This window comes from Colius striatus, chromosome 19 (assembly GCF_028858725.1).
Source record: "Colius striatus isolate bColStr4 chromosome 19, bColStr4.1.hap1, whole genome shotgun sequence".
NCBI classification, from domain to species: Eukaryota; Metazoa; Chordata; class Aves; order Coliiformes; family Coliidae; genus Colius; species Colius striatus.
In genome coordinates this window covers 1,219,885-1,245,507 of record NC_084777.1, presented here as the reverse complement: position 1 = coordinate 1,245,507, position 25,623 = coordinate 1,219,885, and the positions used below count along the sequence as shown (strand labels likewise).

General features: G+C 55.4%; 1 protein-coding gene across 1 annotated transcript; it reads left to right on the top strand.

Annotated features, from left to right (window-relative positions):
• The first annotated feature begins 3,295 nt into the window (after positions 1 to 3,295).
• Positions 3,296 to 23,109, top strand: ADGRD2 (adhesion G protein-coupled receptor D2). The gene is made up of 25 exons (XM_062011957.1): positions 3,296 to 3,358; positions 3,446 to 3,509; positions 4,060 to 4,290; positions 4,381 to 5,028; positions 5,641 to 5,739; positions 6,218 to 6,303; positions 6,712 to 6,993; positions 7,905 to 8,016; positions 8,400 to 8,534; positions 8,818 to 8,947; positions 9,604 to 9,709; positions 9,928 to 9,983; positions 10,139 to 10,265; positions 10,375 to 10,478; positions 11,059 to 11,161; positions 11,516 to 11,669; positions 12,423 to 12,556; positions 13,158 to 13,273; positions 14,862 to 14,982; positions 18,865 to 18,906; positions 19,113 to 19,166; positions 19,504 to 19,645; positions 20,168 to 20,226; positions 22,246 to 22,276; positions 22,994 to 23,109. The coding sequence occupies exons 1-25, from the start codon at positions 3,311 to 3,313 to the stop codon at positions 23,107 to 23,109; spliced, it is 3,300 nt and encodes a 1,099-aa protein (XP_061867941.1). The 5' UTR covers positions 3,296 to 3,310.
• Positions 23,110 to 25,623: the final 2,514 nt, after the last annotated feature.

Genomic DNA, 25,623 nt, shown 5'->3' with positions numbered 1-25,623 from the left:
TGGTGAGGATAACACTGCTTAAAATGCACCTGAGCTGATTGTTTAAATTGACTGCAACCTATTGAAAAAGAAACTAACCCAGAGTGACAGCAGCACCCAAACTCTGCAGCACAATTTGCCCTTTGCTCAGCTGCTTATTAGAGAGATTTGCCGGCATTAAAAGCAGGTTGGGATTTTACCGTCTAACCGTCCCAAGGTCACGTCTGCTTGCCAGGGTCTGGTGCTGGATGGACACCTCTGAACTCTAAGAACTCATTTATTTGGAGATGTCTGAATGGGGGCTGACTTCAGGAACTGCAGTTGCCTTCAGGAGACAGCTGACTGGCTACAGTATTTGCTTTGTGGGAATTAGTGCCGATACAATCATGAATTACCAGCAGTGGTGGTGACAACTCCGCTGCCATGGGAAGGAGCAAACAGATGGCAGTGCCCATGTGCTCATTTGGCTGCAGGAAATCCTCTGGAGGGCTGGGAGATGCAAAGGAAGCATCCAGCAAGCCAGGAGCTGCTCCCCACGTTCTGGACCTGCTCAGCAGCACAGGAATCTGCACTCTGGGGCCTTTTAAGTGTGAGTTAAGGTGAAAGGACAATGAGGTGCCAGTTATTAGCTTTCACTTGCTGGCTGTGAGCTTTCCTTTGAAATGCCAGGCGAGTGTTTTTACCAGAGCCTCTAGAACTGCCCTTGGTGCCAGCCAAAGCATCAAGTCTCACTTGAGAGCCCCGTGTGTAATGTTAAGTTAGTTCAAACTTAAATCCAAAGAACCTGTATAGGTGAGGCTGTAAATTCAGGCAGCATCCAGGGAACATGGCAAACTTCCCTTTACCTCTCTGCATGGGCACAGAGGGTGGTTTGAATGGCTAGAGAAAAGAGGAGCGATGCTGGAGGCAGTGGGCTGGATTCCATTTCTAATGCTACCAGAAAACTGCATTTAGTGCCAATACAAAAGGTGTTTGAGTCTGTCTGCTGGGGAACTCTCATGAAACCTGATCCAGCCCTAAGTTTGAAAAGCATTTTGCACTTTCCCTCTGAAGATCTTTGGGGTAAACTTGGGCTCTGCCTCACATGCTTCTCTCCCTCCATCACCCAGGGAAGTAGGATCCAGTTTTGGCTGAAGCTGAGCCAGCAGCAGAGCCCTGTCCCTGCGCAGCCTCTGGCGCTCGGGGCCGCGCTGTCCGTAAGTGCCAGGCTGTTTCCCAACTGGCACCGGTGACTGAGCGGCTCAGAGCAGCTGCCTCCGAGGTCCATTCTTCTCTGAGAGATTTATGGCAGCGAGCAGAGGCGCTGGGATGTGATCATTGCCTTCATTCCCAGACGAAGACCCTGAAGAACAAAAGCCAGTTGCCTGTGAATCCATGGTGTCATTCAGGCATTCACTTGGAGGGGAGGAGTGGGAACTGTGTGTCTGTTGCTGTAGCAAAAGTGAGCGGGCAAAGGAGCAGCTCTGTCCTGCCAGGTGGGGAGCGCTGCAGGTCCCTGGCACAGGCCGGTGCCCTCCAGCTTTCACATCCTCCCGGGGCTGCCGTGGGCTTGAGGATGCCGGGATGCTGAAGTCGCTCACGAGCAAATCACAGCAGGGACACGCCGAAGGTGCCCTGCAGCGCTTCTGCGGGTTTGCCTGTGCCCGTCAGCCCTGCCCCGGCTCAGTGTGCCAGCCTGGGTCTTTGTCTGTCCTCCCAGCCATCTCTTCTGGAGCTAATCTTCCCCACCTGCGCTCCCGAGCACGCTCGCATTAAGCTCTTCCTCCTGTGAGATCCCCGGTGCCTCCCCCCGCCTGAGCTTTCTGCCAAGACCATGTGCCAGCTTTCCTGGGAAGCTTCATCGGGCGCTGCCGTGGAGAAGTGATCGCCCGGGAAGATCCCGCGCTGCCGGCACAGGGCTGTGAGTGCTTCGCTCCTAACGGGGGCGACAGCGCCGGAGCAGCGCTGGGCTGCGGGTGCCGGGGGTGCGGGTGCCGGGGCTGCGGGTGCCCGAGCCCAGCCCCGCCCCGGGGACTCGCTGTCGCGGTTCAGCCGCCGCCCGGCCCCGGTCCCGGTCCCGGCCGTGCCCTCGGGCAGCGGCTTTGTGCCGGCGGGGCCGGGGAGCCGCGGAGCGGGGTGCGGAGCGGGGCGCGGGGTGCGGAGCGGGGTGCGGAGCCCGCGGTCCGTCGGGGCGGTCGCCGGCAGCCCCCGGGCTGTGGGAGCCTCGCAGCCCAGCCAGCCCCGCTGCCCGCCCGGCTCTCGGGCCGGGGGTAGCCCCGTTGCCCGGCTCCCCGGGGCGTTGTTGGAGCGTCGCTGCCGGCCGGGTCGTTAGTGACCCCCAGCAGCTCTGATAAAGCCTTGCCCCGCGTTTTCTGCGGGGGCGGCGGGGCCGCTCGCACGGCCCCGGCTCTGGCCGACTCTGGCCCCGGCTCTGGCCGACTCTGGCCCCGGCTCTGGCCGCCCCCAGCTCCCAGCCGTCGGTGAGCGCCGAGCCCGAGACGCCTCTGCCGGCCGCTCGGAGCTGTGCGTGTGGTTGTAAAGCCACCGCGGAACTTCGGCAGCCTCGTGTGATCGCGTTTAGGGTCTGGGTTTGAGACCTGGTCTCCTTAGTCCCCGAGCAGCACAGCGCTGATGCGGGTGCTTTGGCTGTGCACCCAGGAGGGTCCCGTTGGGAGCAGAGAGATTACTCACACCTGGCAGTGTGAGTGCAGACACAGCTGCAGGACCTGTTTCCATCGGAGATCACGTTCCCAATGTCCATGTTTGTATCTTTACAGACCCGTGTCTACCACCTCACTAGGTTTTACCCAGCCAGGCACTGAGGCTTTCCCTGCGGTGGGGCTCAGCCCCATCCTGCCCTTGGGCACCTCTCTGGGATGGCTCTGAGGTGCTGAGCTGTGTGTTCAGGCACTGCTTGTGGAGGCTGGATTTACTGGTCTGCAGGATCTGCTCTGGTGCTGTATTCCTGCAGGCTTTAAAAGAAATGAGAAGAGCTGCCAGTGACGTGACACAGTTTAACAATGCAGTTTATCATGGCTTTCTTGTTTAGTTAATGCAGATAAAGAGGCTTTGCTAACTTGCCTATGTGTTGCACAGCTGTAGATGGTTTATGATCAATTATTCTGGATCCTAGAAACAAATGGTAAACTGAGAGCCAGAGCTCTTTAAGAAGAACTGAGAATTATTTTGGTGGGGTACTGCTCAGGACAGGTATTTCAGAGAGTCATTTTCTCCTTTCTGATTCAGGACTTTGAGAACCAGCTTTCTGCAGAATGCCTCTGTCTCTGCAGTGCATCTCTAGTAATGCTGTGTTTATTTTAGCAAAGGGTGAAAAGCTTTCCAGCTGGCCAGCATGTTGAAGAGAGACTTGAGACTTGGTCCTTGGTTATTCAGCTTTCTGGTGAGTTTTACAGTATCTTTTATAATCAGAGTGTTTGAGACAAAACAGGTGCTTTATGAGACTGTTACAAAGTGCCCTCTCCAACAGGTTGGTAGCCTGTCCAGGAGCCTCTTTGCCTTTGCAGCCCTTGCCAAGAATCAGACTTCTAAAGGTTAGTGTTTTTATCAGCACCTCTGTGTTTTTACAAGCAAGATTCAGCACAGAGAAACCATGAATAGAAACGTCCAGTGGCAGAAACAAAGGTAAAGAAACTTTTCCTGATATCCTGTTTTGTTCCTGAAGTTACAATTTGCACAGTTAACTCCTTGCTTGGCTGACTGTGGAATTCCTGTGTAAAATTGACTTGTGCCTCACTGCTATGAACAAATACCCTGAGGGCAATCCCTGGGTGTCCCACCGTGAGCCTTCTGTCTGGACTGAGCTCGGTGTGGTTCTGTGTCCTGCAGCAGGGTGCCCAGCTCCAGCCCTGGGCCAGTGATTCAGTTTGTGAGCAGACTCACACGTGTCCCTCGTGTTAAGCCCAGTATTGTTGGGACTTTCCTGTCACACTATGCCCACTGAGAATCCTGAGAGCTGGATACAGAAGTGAGCTCCTGCCTTCAGCTCCTTCGAGGTGCACCAGGCAACGTTTGTAAACGCCTGGGGATGCAGCAGGAACCTGACCCTGTAGTGTGTGTGACATCTTATGTGTCTTTCTCCAGGTCTTGCTCCTGTCACCATTGAGACCTCCAGACACATGTATGAATATGTGGCCACTGCTTTGAACTGGTGGCACGCAGACAGATACTGTGAGCAACGCTTTGCTCAGTTGCTTTTTGAACCCCAAGACAGCGAGCGAGCTTCCTTCAGCAAACTGCTGCAGTCCCAGCACATCAGAGGTTCTGTCTGGCTAAACGAAAGGGATGGTGTCCTGCACAAACCAAAATGGAGACGTGAGTATAAAGGGGCTCAGACCATTTGGAGACGTGTTCCCTGCTGGATCGTGCGGCTTCCTTTATGCTGCCTGAAATTTCTCCTTCCAGGGGATCACATTGTACCAGTCCTGGTATTCAGAGATAAAACAGACACAAAATACGTGAAGGTGCTCTCTGACTTCCCAGCACTGCCTGCTGTCACTGCCTGTGCCCACCTCCAGTGGGACAGCAGGACCCAGGACGTCGCCACCGTCTTCTCCTACGCCGTGCCGGCGTTTATGAACGAGTTCCAGCTCCGTGGCTTTGTCGACGAGGAGGGCTTTGTTCGGTTTGCCCTCATAGTCCAGGGGCACCATTCCCCGTACCTGCCCGTGTTCCGTGCCGACGGACGGTGGCATCACTTCTGCGTGACCTGGCAGCGGGATAACGGCACCTGGGCCGTGTACGCGGACGGTAAGAGGAGAGCGGCTGCCAGCGGACTGTGCGGGCCCGCTGCCCCCCAGCCCATCCACGGCCAGGGCACCTTCATCATCGGGCAGGACCAAGATTCCCTGGGGGGCACCTTCAGGAAGAAAGAGTCCTTCAGTGGGAACATCACTGACCTGCACGTCTGGCAGAGAGTCCTCAGCGCCGAGCAGATTGAGACCGTTCGTTCGTGCTGGGTGGTGGAGCAAGACCTCGTGTTTGGCTGGAGCCTGGGGGCGATGGAGGTTGAAAGCACCGTTCAGGAAGTGGCCACACGGTTTCTTTGCCCAGGTAGGTCTCTTTACCTTTGCTGCTTCTCATCCCTTCTGCAGAAGCGGGTCAGTGAGAGCCTCAGAAGCCTGGCTCATCCCTCAGCGGGGAGCTGGTGCAGTGTGTGGGGTGCTGCTTCTCCTTCGGGTGGGGAAGCAGAGGCACGGTCAGAGCTGGGCTGGGCAGTACCAATTGTACTTAAAGACACAGTCATCACCAAACCCCTGGTCCCTGGAGACTCCTGCAGTGACCCTGACAACCATGTCCTGGGCTAATTCTGGGCTTTCTGTTCTCTGGGGAGAAATGGTTCATGTGTCAGTGACTGTTCCCTGGGGTTTGCACAGCCAGTGCTTCAGTGCTCTGGGGAGGGATTCAGGCTGGGGTGACACTGCTGATCAGTCACAAACTCCAGAGCTGACACTGCTGCCTCCTCCGAGTTCCTTCAGGGGAGGATTTGCCAGGCAGTAAATCAGCTCCCAAGCCCAGTCCCTGCTCTGCTCTGGGGCTGCCTCAGGAGCAGGCCACAGCTTTTGTCTTCAACAGAGTTTGTGGATTGCTCGAAGGAAACGTGATGGCTGCTGAGTGGTGTGTCTCTGGGGGACCTGGGCCTTCTGTTTGTGTGTGTTTCCGCAGGGCCTGTTGAGGAATGCCGAGTGTTTGAAGTTGGCAGCAGTGGATTGAGTTACACATCTTGTGTGCAGTCTTTGCCTTTTATCTGTGGCTACAGAAAGGGTACAGCATCTCTTCTATATTTATCCATTACTTCCATGACATCCCCTCCTGGAGGTCCCACCTAGGGTGATGGCCAGTGATGGGAGGCCTCACGTCTGCTCTGAAGGGACTGCATGCCAAGCCTGCTGTGGCTGTGACTTTGCTCCAGTTCCATGCAGCCTGATGGGTTACTTTGCTGTTCTCCAGTTAAGCAGCAGCTGCACACATTACGTGGGTGTAGGGTACCTCTTGCTCCAGGCATCTCCAGACTCACTGCCCAGCGGGACGTGGAGAAGAGGCAGGGGATAAGTGTCAGGCTGCTGTCTCTGCAGATGAGAGCTTGTACTAGAACTAAAACACAGCTGTGAAGTCTCCTTGTCCTGACTGTCCTACAAACTTACCCAGCACCTGAGGACCATCCCCCAGGCTCTGAACGTGGCATGTGTTCACCATGCTGTTCCACACCCCAGCAGTGGTTATGCTCTTGTTCCATCCCCAGATGCGTACTGGCAGCTGAAAAAGGCTCATCTGGGATCCAGCCACTCGCTCGTCAGCCGCGTGAACGCTCTTGCACAGAGGACTGTGGTGAGTGCTGCAGCCCCAGCAGTGGCACTGGGAGCGGGCAGGAGCTGTGGGGCTGGACTTGCTGGCACCTGCTGGTGTTTGAGGCCTCTTTTCCAGCAGCAGTTATAGCTGTGGCCTTTTCTGAGCTGCTGTCAGAGTGTGACTGATGGAGCTGTAACTTGTGCTGAGACTGAACACGAGTTGAACACAACACTGAGTTGCTGCTGGCTGACTCGTCTCTCTGGGGCTGAGGCTGCACAGGGAGTTAAGAGTGTCACAGCAGATCTCCTTCCCCTAAGTTACGCCTGCTGGCTTCACCCCAGCGAGGGCATGCAGGGCGTAAGGGCATGCAGGGCACTGCCAGGGCATGGCTGATGATCAGGCAGAGTCAGGGCTCTGCACTGAACTGGAACATCTTTCCCATGGCAGATTCCTGAGAGCATCTTCACAAGTGATGTCCAGGACATGAACCTCTCTGTTGCTCTTGGTGCTCTCGATGTCGTGGCAACTGTTCTGAGAGAAGGAGAGACACCCGTGCTGGAGCCATCTGGCCTCCTTGCTGTGCTTCAGTTACTCAAGCAAGTTTCAGATGTGGAAGTCCAGGAGGGAGAGGAGCTGGAGATGTTGGAGCAGCTGAGCCAATATTACATGGAAGTGACTGAATTAATCTTGGAAGAGCAGAATGTGGAGACTTGGTCTTCAGTCAGCCAGGTACCCCTGTCCCCAGTCTGTCTGCCGCGGGCCACGTCTTGTGTGTGTTGCTCCTTGGCTGGCTGTATGACCAGGGGCTGAGGACCTGCCTTTGGATGGGCACATGTAGACTTTCTTGCCATATTCTGGAGCTTGTGAAAGTGCTGCAAACTTGGGCATGGAGCCTCTTTGTCAGCCCAGGTAAGGGCCAGGACCTCACTGCTGCCTCATTTGCTGGAGGTGCAAACAAATTCTTCTGTGAACAAGTGCAGTCAAGTGGTACCTTCCTCACAAACCCCTCCAGCTGTCTCAGTTCTTTTCAAGGTTCTGCACTTTGCCTGAATTTACAGGATCACACACAGCTTGCAGCTTTCCTGGTGCTTTGTACATTCCTTGTTCCTGCATCCCACTGATGCTGGCAGGGCAATGCCCTTCACTGTACAGTGTGTTGTGTTTTCTGTGGGTGGGCTGCCAAGGAGCTGTCTGTCATCAGCCCCCACACTGTTCAGAACACCATCAGGCTTTGTGAGAAGGGTTTTCATCATCCCACCCACGGCAGGATTTTCTCCATTAGCTTCTTCCCTTCTCACGTGGGTCTTTTTTTGTCTGTTGTATGGTCTCCACTCTCCACCTGTCTCTGAGAAATGTGTGACAGCTTCTGGCCTGGCCAGTGCTCCAGGAACCAAGCCAGGGACCTCCAGAGAAGAAAGGATGCTGAATAGTTCAGAGGTTGCCTCATTGCTTAGAGTTGCTTAGGTCTCTGTGGCCACAGTTACTCACAGCTTCTCGATAGTGGCATAAAACCAGCTTTGGCTGAGTGTAGCTGGTGTAGCAGATACGTCTGCTGAAGGAGAAAGAGGCTGAGTTTGTGTAACTACAGGGCTGGCACTTGTGCTGCCCAGCACATGCACGACCCTGAGTAATGTTTGCAGGTCATCAGAGGGCCCATGGCTGTCGTGGAGTTCTGTGACAGAATGGTGTCACATTTAGCCCCGCTGCTGACTGCAGGGAGGACAAAGGTCACCATCCAGCACGGGAATGTCGGTGAGTGGCACTGGCAGAGCTGGGGGAGGGCATTGCACTGGGACCCAGCTTACTCATCTCATCTGGTTCCCCGTCCAAGTCCACTCTTGGCACCTCTCTGCCTCTGGCTGATGTCTTGTTAACCCTACAGCCTTGTCTCCTTTCCTCTGTGCAGAACTGTTACAGTGTGGGGGATCTCTCACACTGTCAGTTGTAAGAGAATTGTAAGAAACCTTTGGGCACATGAGACAAACTGAGCCCAGATGCATGTGGCTGAAAGGGATCTGTCTGCTGCTGCTGTGGCTCTCGGCTGCAGTTATGGTGTCCTTGTGGTACTTTGCCATAGCAGTAGCTCTGGAGGAAGGCTGAACTCTGGTTCAGTACCTGATTTTGCCCCTCCACAGGGGTAGAGGTCAGGAAGCTGGAGCTGAGTGGGCATGAAGTGAGCAGTGAGAACTACCAGGTCCAGAGCCCTGAGAAAGGGAGGGATGACTTCATTGAAGTTCCTGCAGAAGAATTGCAAAGACTGAAAGCCAGAGGTAGGTTCTGATGACTGTGCTTTCATTGGCACTTCCACAGCACCTTCCTTAATGGCACAAACTCTTTACCCTGCACACACAGTCTGGAGAAGTGTGGGCAGGAGATGCCCTTGGTGAAAGGGAGATGGGCTGTGGGGGAGACATTACCTGCAGCCTCCTCACAGCACAGCGTGGAGCTGTGTGTGCCCTGGACCCCCCGTCACACCCCCAGATGGGGACAGTGGGTGCTGGAGCATGGGCTGCTCGGAGCTCAGCCCCATCCTGCGCTGCTCTGTCCCTCCAGGGCTCCACAGGGTTCTGGTGAAGAGCATGTGGTTTGGATACGGGTCCCTGCAGCGCTGCCTGTCCGGCACCGCCGCCTCCCGCCACGGGGACGGGGCTGGGGCTGGGGCTGCCTCTGCCACGGGACAGAGGTGAGTGAAACAAACCCCTCACACCCCGGGGCTGCCTGCTCAGCACCACAGCAGGATTCACTTCCCAGTCTGCATTGAGTCTCTGTTGTGGAGTCACCTCCACCCTGCTCCATCACATCCCGTTTGGCCTCGTCACTGGAAGAAGGAGGATGGGTGCTCTGTGGGGAGCCCTGTGGCCCCTCAGCCAGAGCCACGGGGCTGTCTGCACGCTGTGATGCTCCTCACTGTCCCGTCCTGCTTCTCTGGGGCTCCCTGCAGCGGGGTGTGCGGGGCCCGAGCCCGGGGCTGCTGCGGGGTGCAGGCAGGAGCTGCTGCGCCGGAGCCGTGCTGCGCTCCGGGAGCCCTGGACACTAGGGGGGGATGCAGCCCGGCACAATCTCTTGCTTAACGTGAGATCATGGAATCACAGAATCGTTTTGGTTTGAAAAGCCCTCGAGGCTGTTGCAGTCTCAGCCCTGCCCTCACCCTGCCCAGCCCAGCACTGACCCACAGCCTCAGCACCACGGCTTTGGGATCCCTCCAGGGCTGGGCACTCCCCCAGCTCCCTGGGCAGCCTGGCACAGGGGTGACACCTCTCTCACTGAAGAGCAGAGACCCTGTTTGCTGAGCACATCTGCTGGCTCCTGTGCCTGTGAGCAGTGCATTTTCCCTGACAGGTACCTGAGCACCACGGTGGGCACTGCTCTGATCTCATCTGCTCTGCTCAGTGACTACCAGGAGATCAGCACCTCCGTGCGCTACCACCTGCAGCACCGTGTCCAGGTACCCTGGGGACATCACACAGCAGGTTCTCCCCAGCCTTGACACAAGGGCCCCAGAGCTCTCTTGGATTGAGAGGTGTCCCCTGCCCAGTCTCCTGTTACCCTGGGAAGGTGTTAGTCCTGTGCTAGACCTTGTTGCAGTTCAGTGAGTGAACTGTACCAGTTGTATGCAGGACATACATGGCTGTGTCATCTCTTCTTCTCCCTCTCTGCCTGCAGGACCTGCCTGATAAATTGGTGGGACCCATCTGTGCCTTCTGGAACTTCAGCCTCAGGTGCCTTATTTCAGTTCAGGTCCTCAGATTTATGAGCTTTTCTTTCCACTGGGAAACCAAAGCTTCTGAGACAATGACATTCCCTTAATGTCTTGGTTTTCTGTTGAAGCAGATGGTAATTTCCACGTGTCTTCTGTTTCTTTGCTGCATGGTAGCCCAGATGCTGGTGGGATGTGGTCCACAGCTGGCTGCTCTGTGCTGACATCCTTCCTGAACTCCACGGCCTGTTTTTGCAACCACACCACGAACTTTGCTGTCCTGCTGCAGGTGTATGAGATGCAGGTATGAGGAGCCTTCTCTGCCCCTCTGTGGGGTGGATGCCAGAGCTGCATGGAGCCTGTGGTTAATTTGTGGGGGGTTTGTGTCTTCTGTTGTTTCATGGCTGGAACAGAGGACCACCAAGGAGGAGCTCACACTGCAGACCTTGACTTTTATTGGATGTGGAGTTTCCTTCTGTGCCTTGATTGTTACCTTCATTTTATTCTTGGCAGTTGGGTAAGAAAAGTCCAGACACCTGAAGCCTTCTCTGTAGTCTTTGTTAGCTATTTGGCTTCAGAACAAGTACACAAACAAGGTGTCCTTTGCAGTGTGGGGTGGTGCAGGGGCACAGGGAGAGGCTGAGGAGCTGCAGAGGGGAGGGAGGGCAGTGGCTGTTGTTGGCTCAGTGAGCAGTGCCCGTTGTTTCTGTGGAGGTGCTTGAATGAGCTGTGCACACAGATGAGTGCCTGTGGAAAGGTGGTTGTCAATGACCATGTTTACTGCAAAAGCAGCTCTGCTAGAGCTAATTTTTATGAAATAAGTGGGACAAAGACTGTTTGTTCATTTGCCAACCCTTCTGTGTCACTTGGCAAGCACAGAGATCTGCCTCATGAGCACGGCAGTGGTTCCCTCCATCTCCTCCTCTCAGCCTTGGAGCACAGGCCAAGGTCTGGGCAGCTGTACCTGAGCACATCCCCATCAGCAAGTGCTTGCACACCAGGGCATCCCCTGTCTTGCTGGGCTGTTGTCTTTGCAGGGAGAACACGTGTGCCCTTTTGTCTGGCTGCAGCTGAGGGCTCCCTCTGTCCTTCCTCAGTGTTCCCAAGAGTGAACGAACAACTGTGCACAAGAACCTGATCTTTGCATTAGCTTCAGCAGAAGCTCTGCTCATGTTCAGTGAATTGGCCAAGACCAACCAGGTAAGCTCAGCAGCAAGTGTCCTGTTCAGACAGCAGGGCCAGGCCTGCTGAAGCTTTATTGTCAGAGAAAACAGAAGTGTAATCTTTTTTTATTAGTGTTTGAAGAATTACCTGTAACTCGAATCTAGGAAAGAATTGTGTGTTTGTGTTTGGAGAGATGCACATATGCATTGCACAGTCTGTCATCTTTTTCATCTGACAGTTTGTTTCTAATGAAAACTTGTGCTTGTGGCTGTTTCAACACAGCTCTGCACATTCTGCAGCATAATCTGCAGGTTGCTCATGCTCCTGATCACACACCCTCAGAGCTCCCACAGGACTCCTGAAACGATGTGTGATTTCTGCTCTCTGCAGGTGATGTGTTTCACAGTCACTGCCTTCCTTCACCTCTTCTTCATGGCAGCCTTTTCATGGATGCTGGTAGAAGGGCTTCTACTCTGGAGCAAAGTGGTGGCAGTCAACATGAGTGAAGACAGGAGAATGAAGTTCTACTACGCAACTGGTTGGGGTATCTGCAGCCTCTTCTGCATGGGGCACTCAGCAAATGCATTGATACTTGTCCATCCAAAGTCTCAATAGAGGAGATTGCCAAGTGTTTGGGTTGAGTGTGAGAGCCATGAGCTGCTGCTCTGCAGAGGCTTTCTTACCTTTATACGTCAAATTACCAGTCTTAGAACATAAGTTTAAATCATTTGTTATTTGTCTAAATCAAAGAGTTCAACACAAAACAAAAGGAGGAGGTTTATGGTTAGTTTGTGTTCCTGGAGAGCATCACCACTGCCTGATAGCAATCAAAATATAACCATGATCCTGACTAAGCACCCTGTAATGGGACTGAGCCCTCGAGGGACAAAGAATTCATGTGAATAACCTGAGTTTCGTAACAAACAGGAGCCTGTTCAGGTCAGGGCTGTTTGCAGGATAGAGACCTGGTTGGACATCAGGCAACTGAATCAAATGTTTGGGATTGGTTTATGTCTCTGATTGTCCATTTTGTTAAAGAAGCAATCTGAGGAGTAAATTGCTTTGGTCAGAGCTCAAGACTTGGAATGCTTTATACCTAGCAGCGTGATGCTGACAGCGTATAAATCTGGTCTTGCAGGGCTGGGACAGATTTCAGCTGCAGTAAATTGATGTGGCTCCTGGGGTTTCAGAGGCTGAGCTGGCTCACAGGAGGTTCGAAGCAATTGTCTAGAGCACAGCTGACCTACATGGGCCATCTCTGCTTTTCTGGAGTTGGACCTGTGGGTTTTTTCCACAGGCCTTCCAGTCATTACCGTGGGTGTGACCCTTGCAACTTCCTTTAACAAGTACGTGGCAGACAACCTTTGCTGGCTGAACGTCCAGACCAACGTCATCTGGGCTTTCGTTGGGCCTGTTCTCTTCATCCTGGCAGTAAGTGACAACAGTGACATTGCTGCAGTCTGGATTTAGGAAAGCAGTGCAAAGTCAGGGCTGTCAGCACTTCTGCAGCTGAGGTGCTTGCAGGGCTCATTGTGCCTGCTGCTTCTGTAGGAAATGTTTTGTCCACACTTTCCCAGCACAAAGAAATCTCTTTATCCAAAGCAGCTTTTTGATAGTCAAAAGTACTTTAAGGAAATGTTGCAGACCAGCTCTTGTATTGCAGAGTGCAGGTAAATGTGCAGGCTGGTTGTGACACCACTGCCATAACTAAAGGTCTGATTTTAATGTGGGGGCATCTCTGCCCCTGTAGTGTCTGTATTATTACACAACAGCATAGGAGCAGGCAAAGGTGCAGTGTTTAAGGAGTCCAGAATAGACACTGAGAGAGAAAACATTCTGTGGGGGAAGTCTGGGAGTTTTCTGGATCTCGTGCATCTGTGGGTGACTTTTTGAAGTATTTGTTTTCTGCTGCTCTCTCAGGAGTGATTTTTCTCTCCAAGTTGTGACAGTTATTGAGTTCCCAGCAGAAAAGACCCCACTGGGGTGTAGAGATGACAGAAGGTGACTGGGTCCAATGGCTCTTCTCTGACAGGTGAACACCTTCGTGCTGTTGCGGGTGGTGATGGTGACGGTGGCCAGTGCTCGCAGGAGATCAAAGATGCTGACGCCCAACAGCAGCCTGGAGAGACAAATTGGGGGGCAGATATGGTGAGCAGGGAAGGGGCTGGTTTGCCCAGATGTGGCTGCTCTGGGAAATGAAACTGTAGTTATGAAATGGGGGAATTGCTGTTGAATAGAGTCTTTGCCTTGGCCAAGGGAAAGACAGTGAGCTGGGAGAGCCAGGGCAGAAGGGATAACTGCATCACCCGAGGCCAGTCTGGCTGCTCCAGTGTCACTGACAAGCCCAGACAACACTTTCAGCCTGGAAATCCAGTGCTGGACTCCATTTGCAGTCACACTCCTGAATCTCAGCCCTTTGAGATCGGAGACCCTTGGCAGGACCTGCTGAAATCGGGGCCCGTTGGCATCGCCAGGAGCAGCACTTCTGGTCTGGGCATGGCCAGTGTGAGGGTGCCCATCCCCTGCCCTGGGGACACAGGTCACACTGCCCCTGCCCTAACTTCAACCCCCCTGCTGCTGAGCAGCTCCCTGGCAAGGGAGGTAAGGGCAGTGAGGCAGCAGCTTGGGATTTCCCAGGAGACCCAGGGACCCACCTGAGTGCCCAGTTTCTTTCCCTGAGCTCTGAGCCACAGAAGCAGCTCCTCTCTGCTTCACAGAATGTTGCAGCTTGAAGGGATTGAAGCTGAGTTTCCCTCACACATGTCCCATCCCTGGCACTCCTGTCTGTGCCCTCAGCAGGATGCCAGCAGTGGAGGGTGCAGGGGTTTTGGCTATTTGCCATTCAAAGAGACATTTCCTATGGGACTTTGGGACTCAGTGGATTGAGGGTAATGCTGGTGGGTTCCACACATGGGGAAGGAGAGGCAATGTGAGTTCTGTAATCAGCCAATATAGAGAGGCCTCTAAAAAACTGCTGCTTGAGTCATTACTTTATCATCCCCTGTGAATCTTTATTGTTGTTAGCTGGCGCCGGGTACCCCAGCCAGACACGCATTGTTCCCCTCCAGCATAGATACAGTTCCCCAAATTTACAGAAGCACAGGAGATAGGGCATTGCTGGAGGGCAGGGTGACATCCCTATGCCAATGAAACACAAACAGAAGCCCTCCTTGTAGCAGCAACTGGGGGAAAAATAGCTGTTTTCTCATGGCTAATGACGTCAAAGAGCTCCCTTCTTGCTGACTCTGGGTGATAACTCAGAGCAGGGCTGGCACACTGGGGCTGGGGGGGAATGTTTGGGGGTTTCCCCCCCCTTAAGTAATTTTGTTTGCAAGGGAATTTGTTCCATAGCTGCCACCTTGGGTACCTCTGGGTGGACACATTGCCTGAAAGGCACTTGCTGGGGGAGAAGAGCTGTCTGCAGCATGGAGGCAAGGGAACTATCTTCTAAAGCATAAGATGCAGGCCAGGGTGCTCCTAATCCCATGGAGCTCTTTCCAGGGCAGATCCACTCATGTGCTCTGTGACCTCGTGCAGATGCCCCAGGCAGATCATGGTGAGGCCCTGGGCAGCGTTTGCAGAGCCAGGAAGGACATTTGGCAGGCTGGGACACTTTGCCAGGAACGTGAGCAGTGACAGAGCCCCCTGGGGAGAGCTGGTGGGTGGCTGAGGGTGCCAATGCAGAGTTTTGGCTTTGAAATGCTCCCAGGTAACTCTGGGCTCTTCTTCCTGACAGGGCCACAGCCAAGCCCATCCTGGTGCTGCTGCCAGTGCTGGGGCTGACCTGGGGCTGTGGGGTCCTCGTCCACCTCAGCATCGTTTGGGCCTATGTCTTCATCGTGCTCAACTCCCTCCAGGTGAGTCCTCTACCAGGTATCACATCACCAAGCAGGTATCTGTGGTTCCTCCTGCTCTGGTGTCAGGGACATTTGTCAGCACAGGAGCCCAGCCCAGCTTTCCCAAGCTGCTGTGCTGTTTTGTCTGAGGAAGCTAAGCTGATGCTCTCCTGGTGTGAAATACAGCCCTGACGACCTTGTTCATCTCACGGCCCTTCAGCACCAGCCTCTGGAGCATCTCCCTGGTGCCACAGCTTTCCAGTTCCAGCCTGCTTTCTCACACTAGATTTCCTGATATTGGCATGGTTGCAAAATGACACTTCAGACCGACATGCTTGTAGGGAACCTCATTAGAGTTTTGATTTGGTCATTTCATGTGTAATTGAAATGGTAAGTGTCCAGTTTAATGGGGCAGACATCCCAGCTGCTATCCGAGCTTCATTCCTACAGAGCAGGGCTGGGTTGTGTGTGCCATCAGCTGTCAGAACAGGGCTGTTCACTCAAAGGTCACTTCCAGCCATAGTGTGCTTGATTGCTGCTTAGATGGTGTGTGCTCTAGGACGAGTGTGTGTCCTCTGGTTCGTGTTCATACCTCCTTGTAGGCTGTGTGCTAAGAACTGTCGAGGCAGAGCCACCTTCCCTTTGCCTGGAAGTCAGCTTTATTGCAGGGACAAGAGGAGAGGGATTAAGGACTGAAAATCTTTACCCCTAAAAGCTGTGTTGTCTGCAGCCATGCAGCTGCTCCCCAGGGATGCTCCCAGTGCTGGGGAGAGATGCCCTGGCATCTGATGGGACGCAGCAGTGTCAGGTGGAGCACGCTGTGGTGTGTGCGGGCGGTCAGAGCCTCGTGCAGGGAGGCTGGAAGTGTCTGTGATGTTTCTAGCTCAGACTTGCAAGACCTTGAGTCATGTCATCTCCTTCAGCCTCTTCATTCCTCAGGTAGCATCTGGCTCCATTTGAAGGCTGTTTGCTTGTCTTGGTGTCTTCCAGGGCCATGGCTTTGACTCCTGAATGCTACCATACTTCAGAGTCCTGTAGTTAATGTGTTAGTATCAACAGGGATCCCTTCAGGACACAAAAGTAACCCTGGGCTGTGAAGCAGTGCTTAATGCTTGCTTCTGAGCTTGCTGGTTTCAGCAAAAGAATGTCAAACCTTAAGCAGCCTGTATATGGTTGGGAGCAAAGCAAATCACAGCAGCACTCAGTGCTCGGCTCTGCACTCAGCTGGGACACTGCCCAGAACCTCAGGATGTCTGAAACCCAGCGACACATGATGACAAGTCCCTGAACATGTGCCACCGGTGGCTCAGAGCATCGCCCCCTCCTTGGGAGAGGCTCTGCAGCCCTGGAGAGAAAGCAGCTGTAGATGGAGCTAGAGAAGCACTGACACGGCTGCTGCGGCACGGGCAGGGCTGCTGGCCCCAGGGGACACGGAGCAGGGCTCTGGGTGCAGACTGAGCAGCACAGCTCGTGCCTGGGGCAGCCCACAGGCAGCTCTGTCCTCCTGCACCGCAGAGGCACTGGGACGGTGTTTGAATCCCTTGCTCGGTGCTTGAGGACAAACCCTGCTTCAGGAGCTCCAAGTACAGAGGGTAACTGGGAGCTGCCCTGCAAAGCACTGGGATCTGAAGAGTTCTCCACCCCCATCTCGCTCTTTTCTTCGGATCCAGCAGAATCTGGCTCCAGCTTTCCCTTAGGGAGCAGCAGAGCTCAAAGGGCTTCCCTCTGGCATACTTGGCTGGTCTCGGTGTAGCACTGGCCCGGGTCTCTGAGGGTGAGCTCACACCATGGGTGGGTGCCCCAGGGCAAGTTCTGCCCGTGTCTGGCTCAGGCACATCCAGCAGCACTCCAGTGGGGATGTGCCAGGGCCAGACAAGGGCCACCTCTCCACATCTCTGCTAGCAGGGGTATCAGCAGGGTGGCAGGAGGCCTGTCCTAACTGTCATGAAATATAGGCTCAGTTCTTCTTGCCTCCTCATGCCATGCTTAGGTAATTGAGCAGGAGAGAACTTCAGGCTCGGTGCTGTCAGGAGACGAGGTGAGCAGAGTTGAGAACAGCTCCAGCGTCTTTTCATTCACAGAAAAAACCCCCACATTGAGCAGCTTGTGTGAGCTCCATCAACAGCAGCAGAGGCAGCTCAGAGCACAGCCTCCCAGCACCATCCCACGTCAGCCCCTTTGCTGGCTGCCCTGTGGGTTGCCTTGGAGCTTCCTTTGGAGCCTGCCTGCTGCTCCACGCGAGCCGTGTGCGGGAGGCTTTAGCTGCTGTGCCTGATTGTTTGTCTGACTGCTTTCTCTTTATCTGTGGAGACTGAAGCCTGTCTTCAAGGTTACTCAGTGCGTCGACACCAAACCTGCAGCTCCTTTCCCAGACAGGCAGGATGGGAGCTCAGCAGCACGAGGCGGTGCTGAGCCCGAGCGGCTGCCGTGGCACCCAGCGCTGGCCAGAGGTGCCTGCTCTCCAGAAACACTGTAGGTAAAACCTGCTGCCTTGTGGAGCTGGCAGGGGCCTGGGAGCTGGCTCAGAGCGGGGATGGCAGAGCCACTGTCCCGACTTGCGTGAGGGGAGCCGGAGCCTGGCCGGGGAGCGCAGCGGGACGCAGGCACGAGCATCATCCTGCTCTGTGCTGGGCGCTTGCCCGTGGCCACCCCCTCGAGCAGGGGCGTTGCAGACCCTGCCAGGAGGTGCTGGAGAGTGGGCAGCAGCACAGGCAGGCCCGGGGGCAGGATCCCAGGCAGGAGCGAACTGTAGGCCTGCAGCTCGGCCTCGGCTCCTTCCTCGCCCTGCTCCCAGCCCAGCTCCTGCTCCCGCCCTCCCTGTGCTCGCCCAGAGTGATTATTTCAAGGAAGACCTGCCTTGGCAGCCTGGCCAGAGCTCTGGTGTGGGGGAGTGACCAGCATTGCTGGCTGAAGGACAGGTCATGGCCCGGCGCCAGGGTACTGCTACCATCGCGCCTGCCAAGAGCTCGCAGATGAAGAGCAAGGCCCATGGAAGACAAGATGGATGACTGCTCTCGCTGCAGCTGATTTATCTATCTGCGATAACAAACACCCCCCAGATCCAACATAAATCTGCTGGGCCAGATAGGACTGCCTTAAGGCCAAAATCGTTGGTCTGGAGCTGTAATTAGCCCCAGGCTGTGGCCCCCAGGCAGTGCTCCCTCCAGCCCCGAGCTCATCCCACACCCCCAGGCACAGGGCTGTGGCCATTGCTCACTGGTCCCCAGGGTGAGCACACAACAGGGAGGGATTGGTGCAGGGAGGGGATGGCTGAGGCTGAGCCTGGGAGCGCCGGCGGGAAGGATGGTCCAGACTGGGCCTGAGCAAAGCTTCTGGGTCTGTACCCCTCTGCACTGGGGTCAGAGCTGTGCTCTGTCACTTTATGGGATGGAGCAACTGTCCTCAGCATCACCCTGCACGTGGTCTGCAGGAGGCTGCTGAACATCCTCCCTGGGGTTGGTGCTGGCTGGGAGGGACGGTCTGCTGCCCAGATCTCAGTTCCCTTAGCAATTAATGCCGTGTGGCTTCTGCTTCTGAGATCTGGAGGAGGTGTGTCATAGGGGTTTTGTGTGCGCAAGGGACTGGGAGTGCAGGAGAGCCTGGGGCTCGGGAAGCCGAGTGCCCAGTGAGAGATGCCCACTCCCCCCACATGGAATGGGGGGAGACGAGGGGCTGAGGCAGGGACCATCTCTCCTTTGGACTCTCTGTGAAGAGCCCAGCCTCTAGTGTCATTTTAAGGAAGGTCCTTCCTGCCCAGCTGTCCCTGGCTGTGCTGTGCCCACCCTCTTCCCCTTAGCCCAGGTCCTCACCCCTTCTGGTGCTCGTCAAACCCGTTTCCTCCCATGCAGAGCAGTACAAACCAGCTGTACATCTCTAACCCTTCCTGTGCTCTCTCCTTTTCAGGGCCTGTACATATTCCTGGTCTATGCAATCTATAACAGCGAGGTAAGAGATGCCCTGGCTGGGGCTCACTCACAGCAGCTGGGTTTTAGCAGTCAAGGGAGTACCTGTGGTTGTTGTAGGTGCACCAGGCAGCAAAAGCCCAGCTGTGCTTCTGCAACAGTGGCTGCTTTTTCTCCCTGACTTGCTGGAGTATCCCTTGCTCTGCTCGAGCTGCTCTGGCCCTCTCTAACATCCTTGCTCTGCTCCAGGTGAGGAATGCCATCCAGAGGATGAAGGACAAGAAGAAAGCCCTCTCATTCACAGTAAGTTGCAGGGAAGCCTCTTTGCTCCCTTCACTCATCACACACCCACCCGAGGAGGGCCCTGGGTGCACGTTTGGACACCTTTGATGTGGAAAGAAGCCCCGTTTTTCTTGTCTTATGTAGGGAGCATGGCAGAGGCTGTCTCCTTTCTCTGCAGTCCTGTTGGACAATGCAGACCCAAAGATACTCTTCCCTGACCTGCTGCACAGGGTGGGGTGGGAGTCAGAGACCCAGGGGCCACGGTGCAGGTGAAATTGGTCTTTGAAGCTGGACCTGGATCTAGCAAAGCCTCACGTTGCAGTTTTCACTGTCCTGTGCCTCTCCCCTGCCATTACAGAACTGCTCTCATCCCATCAACTACTTATCAAGTCCAAGGAACACGACCTCCTGGGAGACAGGGAGACTGAGTCCTGCAGCTGCGAGTGCCTTGTCGAGCCCTGTGCAGAAAGACCCTCCCGTGAAGAACATCACCAACAAAGGTGAGTGGGCACTGCTGCTGGCCAGGCTGTGGGATGGGATAGGGCAGGAGAATGTTATTCCCAAGGCTTGAATTGTAGGGCCTGTTCACTTGGCACTGCATTAACTCGTTTGCACACTGTGCCTTTGGGATCTAGTGCTGCAAATGCAGCACAGGATGAGGGATTCCCAGGGCAGGCAGAGCCTGGTTGTGTGGGTCTGAGAGGCTGGCTGGGCTTGGGCAGGGGGCTCATCTGCCTTATGCAGCACTGCATGGTTCTGAGGCAGGAATCCGTGTCTGGGTCTTGAGTTTTCTGGAGAAGGGGAGGCAAAGGTGGCAGTGGGCAATACAGAGTTCAGCTTCTGGGGGGTAAATAAGGTATTGCATGCTCACAGCAGTTTGTGGGTGCAGCTCTGCAGGTCCCCTGTTTGGTCCCTTTGCTTTGGTGGGAGATTCTTGAGGGCCACAAGGCAGTGAGTTCTTGGTAAAACGTGAGCATTTGCATGCTCTGGTGTCCAAACTCACGGTGCTACTTCACCCCTAGGGAGCTTTGGAGCCAAAATTCCCATGGGCATTTCGTCAATCATGTCACCTGAGAGACCGGTATGTAACACCTTCTGCTCTGCCACCTTCCCCCAGAGCAGAGCAGCGGTGCCTGGGGGCTCCTGGGGGCCAGACCAGACACACAGCCTGACTGACACAGCCCAGAGGCTCTGACACACCCTGAGGAGCCCGGGGTTGCTGGAAAATCACCTCGTTGTTTGCAGGATATTGGTTAAGTCATTGGAGGAGTGTGGTTTTGTGCCCGTGGTGGCCCCTCCTGGCAGTCACAGCAGATGCCACTGTTTGCTGTCTGCTGCAGGGGTGTGAGGTTGGGAGCAGGGTGAGAGCAGGAGCTCCTGGGCACTGAGCTGTGTGGCAGGGCTGAGGCACAGGGCACGTGTTTGGGGGGCAGCAGACGAGGAGGCCCCAGAAGGGCCAGTTTCCAAGGCAAGAGCTGAGGAGGAGCAGCCCCACTGACATGGCAGGGACATGCCTGAGCAGCAGGAGCCAGGGAATTTCAGCCAGTGAAGCTCTGAGAGGAGGTTGGCAGCAAGCAAGGCTGGAGACTTCCCCTAAGAATAGGAACTGAAAATGGGGCAGCAGGGGCTTGCTGTCCCTGCAGTGGGCAAGCTGCACCCATCCAGGGAGGGCAGGCTGGGTTGTGCTGCCTGAAGGAGCCAGATGGAGAGCTCAGCAAGGGATGGCCTGAGGCAAGGAACAATTTAAATTTGACTACTCTGCTACCACTTCCATCTCCCACTATTGAAATGATCATCAGTCCTTGTGCACTTGACACACAAGTGCTGTAATTTCCTCAGAATAAAATCCAGCACTACTTCCATGTGAGTCTCTAACTGAAGGATCTCTCTCTCCCTCTCTAATATTTATCCTTTGAAAACCTGTGTCACATAGACAGCTCTTATTTATCCAATAGATAATACTTCTATAGCTGGCACATCCTTCTGAAGCCACTCAATAAAATCCATGTTTCCATCTCTCCTGATTTATCTCGTGGTTAGTGCCATCCCTCCCCTCCTGCTGGGATCCATCCCCAGGTGATGCTTTTCTGCCAGGTGCTGCCTGTGCAGCTGGGCCCAGGGCTGAGCTCCTGGCACCGGACCTGAGGCGTGGGCTGACGGGATTAGCCCCAGGGCCTGGGTTTCCTAGAGGCAGGGAGCATCAGCAGGCAGCAGATCTCAATGCCAAGGCTGTGGCATTTCCCAGCAGGCAGGCAGAAAGCTCCTTCCTCCGTGTGAGGGTCACTGAGGGCTTTGCTGTATCTTTGCTCTTCACTGTTGCGTTGTTAACATGCTGGTTTCCTTTCTCACAGCCAGAGGCTGTGGTGTCAGGGCCCAGCACCCTGGCTCTCAGCACTCCCCCGTGTCCGTGGGAGCCCCACAGTGTGAACCCGCTGGGGAGTTGCCTCCTGAGCCCACGGTGCCGCGGTGGAGCCGCGGTGCTGGCGGGCTCCTGCTCCCTGCAGCGTGAGTCACGGCACTCCTGCAGCGCTGGGGAGCGCAGGCTGTCACTGGCAGCTGCACAATGGTTTGGATGGAGAGAAGATGCTACTTAAAAACGTTTGAAAACACTTAAAATGACAAAACACTGGGCGAGTGGAGATACAAACACAGAGGAGATGTTCTTTGTGTTTCAGCTTCTTTGAATGTTGTTTGGTGATATTTGTTGCTGCTGGGCTGGAAGGAGGAATTTCACACCTCGCAGAGCTTTGAGCATCACTTCAGCACAGGGTGCTCTTTCCATCGCAGTATGGAGGGAGAAACTTCTCCCTCCTCTTTCCCTGGGTTTTCCTTGGGTGATGTCTGTCTGCTGGGCCTCCCCCTGGGGCTGGAGGAAACCCAGAGAGGGCATGTGGAGCAGGCAACAGCTCGGTGCCAAGGGGCAGCTGTGTCCAGGGGCACTCTGCAAAGCGCCTGTCTCGGGCACCAGGATGAGGGCTCCAGTTCCCAGGGGCTGGCTGGGTGGGAGGCAGCTGGGTGCAGGGCAGCACAGCAGTGGGTGGCCAGCAGCAAAGCAATCAGACCTGTGCCTTCTGCTAACAAATGTTCTCCCTTCTTTCAGGCTGTAGAGCTGACAGCGTTCAAATCCTCAGGTAACGTTTGCCTACACCATTTCTGCTGGTGCTGGTTTCTGTGCTGGGGTGGGGGGCTGCAGCACAGGGGGCAGGTGTGTTTTGTTCAGGCTTCAGGCAGCATTTCGTTTCCAAACTGCCCCAGTGTGTGCAGGGACCTCCAGTGCTTGGCCAGGCCTGGGCTGTTTGCAGGGGTGGCAGCAGCTCCTTCTGCCACAGGCTGTTTTGAACCAGCAGCTGCTGCAGAAAGCGCTGGCGGGTGTTAGAAGTGCCTTAGTCCCAAAGAAGGGAAGGTGGGGTGTTCAGACAAGGATGGATTTATGGGCTTAAAACCAGCCATTTAGCTGCTTCTGTTTCAGGTTGTAGAAAGGCCAATGTCACCATGGAGGTGGGTAGAATTAAAACCAGAAATCCCTCCTAAGCCCCAGCCCTCTGCCGTGCTGCAGTGCTGGGGAGAGGCTGGCCAGCCACAGCTTCCCTCCCCTCCATCCCTGGCTGCCCTGCCTGGCGTGGGCCGAGTCTCCAGCTCCTCCTGGGACAGCTGTAACATTTACCTGCAGGGTTTTTTGCTAACCACTGCTGAGTGCTCTCAGTGCAGCCCCTGGATGGGTTCACTCGGGCAGACAGTGCAGTGCAGAAGCACTGGGGATGAGTTGCTGCTGTTCTCCCTGCATTGTCACACTCTGTTGTGGAAGGAAGCAGTGCATTAGCAGCTCTCTAATTTTGCTCCACATTAAGTGTCTAAGCAGGGCATGCTTAGGCTGTTTTCGAGACGATGCCACCCCGAAGCATCGCAGCTTTCCTGCCCAGAGTGGACACGTGAGCAAGGCAGAAGCGGTGGCAGCCGGGAGTAAAGGTGCTGCAGTGCAGGTGCAGGAGTGGGGTCTGAGGCAGCAGGACCTGCGCCCAGCACGTGCCCTCGTGCTCTGGCCCCCCACACTCTCACCTGCTCTGGCATAGTTTAATCTAGCCACACATGTGATTAAATTCCAGCTGTGCAAAGAGGTGGGTTGTTTAGATTGGTTTTGTTTTCTCAGGTAAGCCCTCAGGGTCTTTTTTAAAGCCCAGCTCTGCCCAGAGGCTGGTGGGGTGGCTGCAGGGCAACCCTGCGCCTGGCCACCCTCTCTGGGAGCCCAAGAGCAGCTCCTGGGCACCCCGGGGTGAAGGAGCCCTGGGCTGGGCAGTCCTTCAGCCCCGGGTGAATGAGAAGATCTCCTTGAACCAGAAGAGCCCTCCTCTGCACACTTGTGTAGGTGCAAGCGGCGTGCATCACGGCACGGGCTGCGCTGAGCGGCTCCCAGGCACCGGGCTCACAGACAAGTGCTTCCAGCCACTGCAGCACATCACAAAGGCAGCACTGCCCTGCTGGAGCCATGCCTGGAGACCCCAGGGCACCACAGTGCTGCACAGGCTCCCATCCTCACAGCTTGTTCAGTGCTGTGTAGCTCCTGGGCTGACAGCTGCCGGGGAAGGAAAGCGTGACCCTCTGTGCTTGATGATGGACAAGAGACAAATCAACACAGACACGGCTGCCCCTCTTCTGTTTGTTTTCTCCCAAACCAGTTAATGGAAGGACATCTCTTTTGCCCCAGTATCTCTATTGGAAATTTTCCAGGCAGCTCTCAAGTAAGTGATGGTGTCCCAGGAGCAGGCTGTGGGAGCTCAGGCGCAGCTCCTGCCCCACTGCGAGAGCTGGTGCCCGTGGGAGTGCTGCAGCACAGGCAGCTGTGGGGGTCTCGGGGCTTAAGTGACTTGCTCCTATTCTCCCTGGAAAGCTGTGCTGGATCTGGGATGGGATCCACCTCTCCTGTGCTCCAGCCCCTCAGCTGTGCTCCTGTGAGAGCCGTGGGCATCACACTGGCTTCACATGTGAGAGGCAGAGAGGGGTGTGTGGGGAGATGGGACGGGCTGCCCCAGGGGCCAGAACGTGTGTGGGGATCAGATCCAGGTAAAGGCCAGGCCAGGGTCAGAAGCACAGAAATGATGAGCTGTACAGCGTGGCTGTGGCTGGGAGGCAGGAGTGGGCTCCCTCCCCACCCCCAGTATTAGGGCTCCCCCCACAAAGACTCATTTCAGGTGCTGAGGCCGCAGGTTCCTGCAGTACTGAGCTCCAGCAGCTGTGCAGAGCTGCGCGTTGCAGCGGGTGCTGCCCGGATTCATCGCAGCCTTTATGTAAGCAGGGGCTGCCTGGGGATGGGGGTTCACATATTTGCACAAACAATAAGTACTGTCTTCCTTGTCTTGGCAAACAAGAGCTCCAAGAGGCCTCCACATCCTCCATCTCCTCAAGTGATGGCTGCTTTGTTTCCCCACCATAATTTCATTATTCTGTGTGAATACATTTGTATGTTGCTAAGCCACACATAGCAACATGGATCTGGTCTCCATGGCCCAGCCTTTCTCTGATCAATATTGAGTAATTCTGCCACTGTCCTCACACCACGTTGCATAGGATGGGCTTTAAAGTGAGAAGGGAATGGTGAGTGTTTAAGATCCAAAGGCAGTGAAGCTCCTGCGAGTCCCCGTGCCGGTGGGATCCCCGTGGCCAGCCGTGCCACAGCCCTTCCCCATGGCCAGGGCAGGGGTGCAGCCCCCGGGGTATGGGTGCCCTCTGCCAGCCCAGTGCTGCTGCTTGCATTAAATCCCAGTTAAACCTCATTCCCCAGCACTCTCAGAGCTTGGCAGTGTGCACGGGGGGCAACTACTGAGGGTTGTCCTCACGGTCCTGGCCCCATGCACAGAGGCTGCTTTGACTCCTTGCTGTAAGGACCAAATTTCAGAGACCCCTGAAGGGGCAGCAGGGGGCATGTGATGGCAGAGCCACGCTGCTGACAAGCCAGGCTGCCCAGTGCCCACCAGGGCCCGCTGCCCCTTCCTATGGCAGGTTTGGGCTATTCTTCCTCCCAGCTCGCTGCAGCCTCGGCCCCCCCGGCCCTCCCCTCCTGACCCACCTGACACCATCTCTCTTGTTTCAGGTTTCTGAGAAGTTTCTGGGTGCCAGCCCCAGCACTCTGAGGCGTTTCCAGCAGCCAGGAGGATGGCAGGTCGCAGGAGTTGGCTTCCACACGGAGGGTAGAGCTGTTGGCCCTGTGCTTCTTCCCTGCAGCATTTGCAGACAAGACCCAGGCAGGTTTGGGGTCTCACAGGACTTCTGCCTGCCACTGCTGAGCACCCCCTTCCTCCCCCGAGGCAGATCCTCGGCGTGACTGCTGCCCAGCCCCTGTGCCAGCCTCAGGGCAGGCAGGGCTGAGGACAGGCTGCATTGGAAGCACATGCATTAAGGAAGACAGTGGCTGGCTCCAAGTCTTTTCTAACCCACCTGATTTCAGTGGCATCTTCTGCTGTTTAGGACGAGTCCTCTCCCTGCT

Bases quoted from the DNA above. Each gene is read 5' to 3' on its own strand.
- ADGRD2 (XM_062011957.1), top strand. From the start codon at position 3,311: ATGTTGAAGAGAGACTTGAGACTTGGTCCTTGGTTATTCAGCTTTCTG. The intron at 10,266-10,374 runs GTATGAGGAGCC...TGGCTGGAACAG, and splicing joins TGCAGGTGTATGAGATGCAG to AGGACCACCAAGGAGGAGCT. The intron at 22,277-22,993 runs GTAACGTTTGCC...CTCCACATTAAG, and splicing joins GACAGCGTTCAAATCCTCAG to TGTCTAAGCAGGGCATGCTT.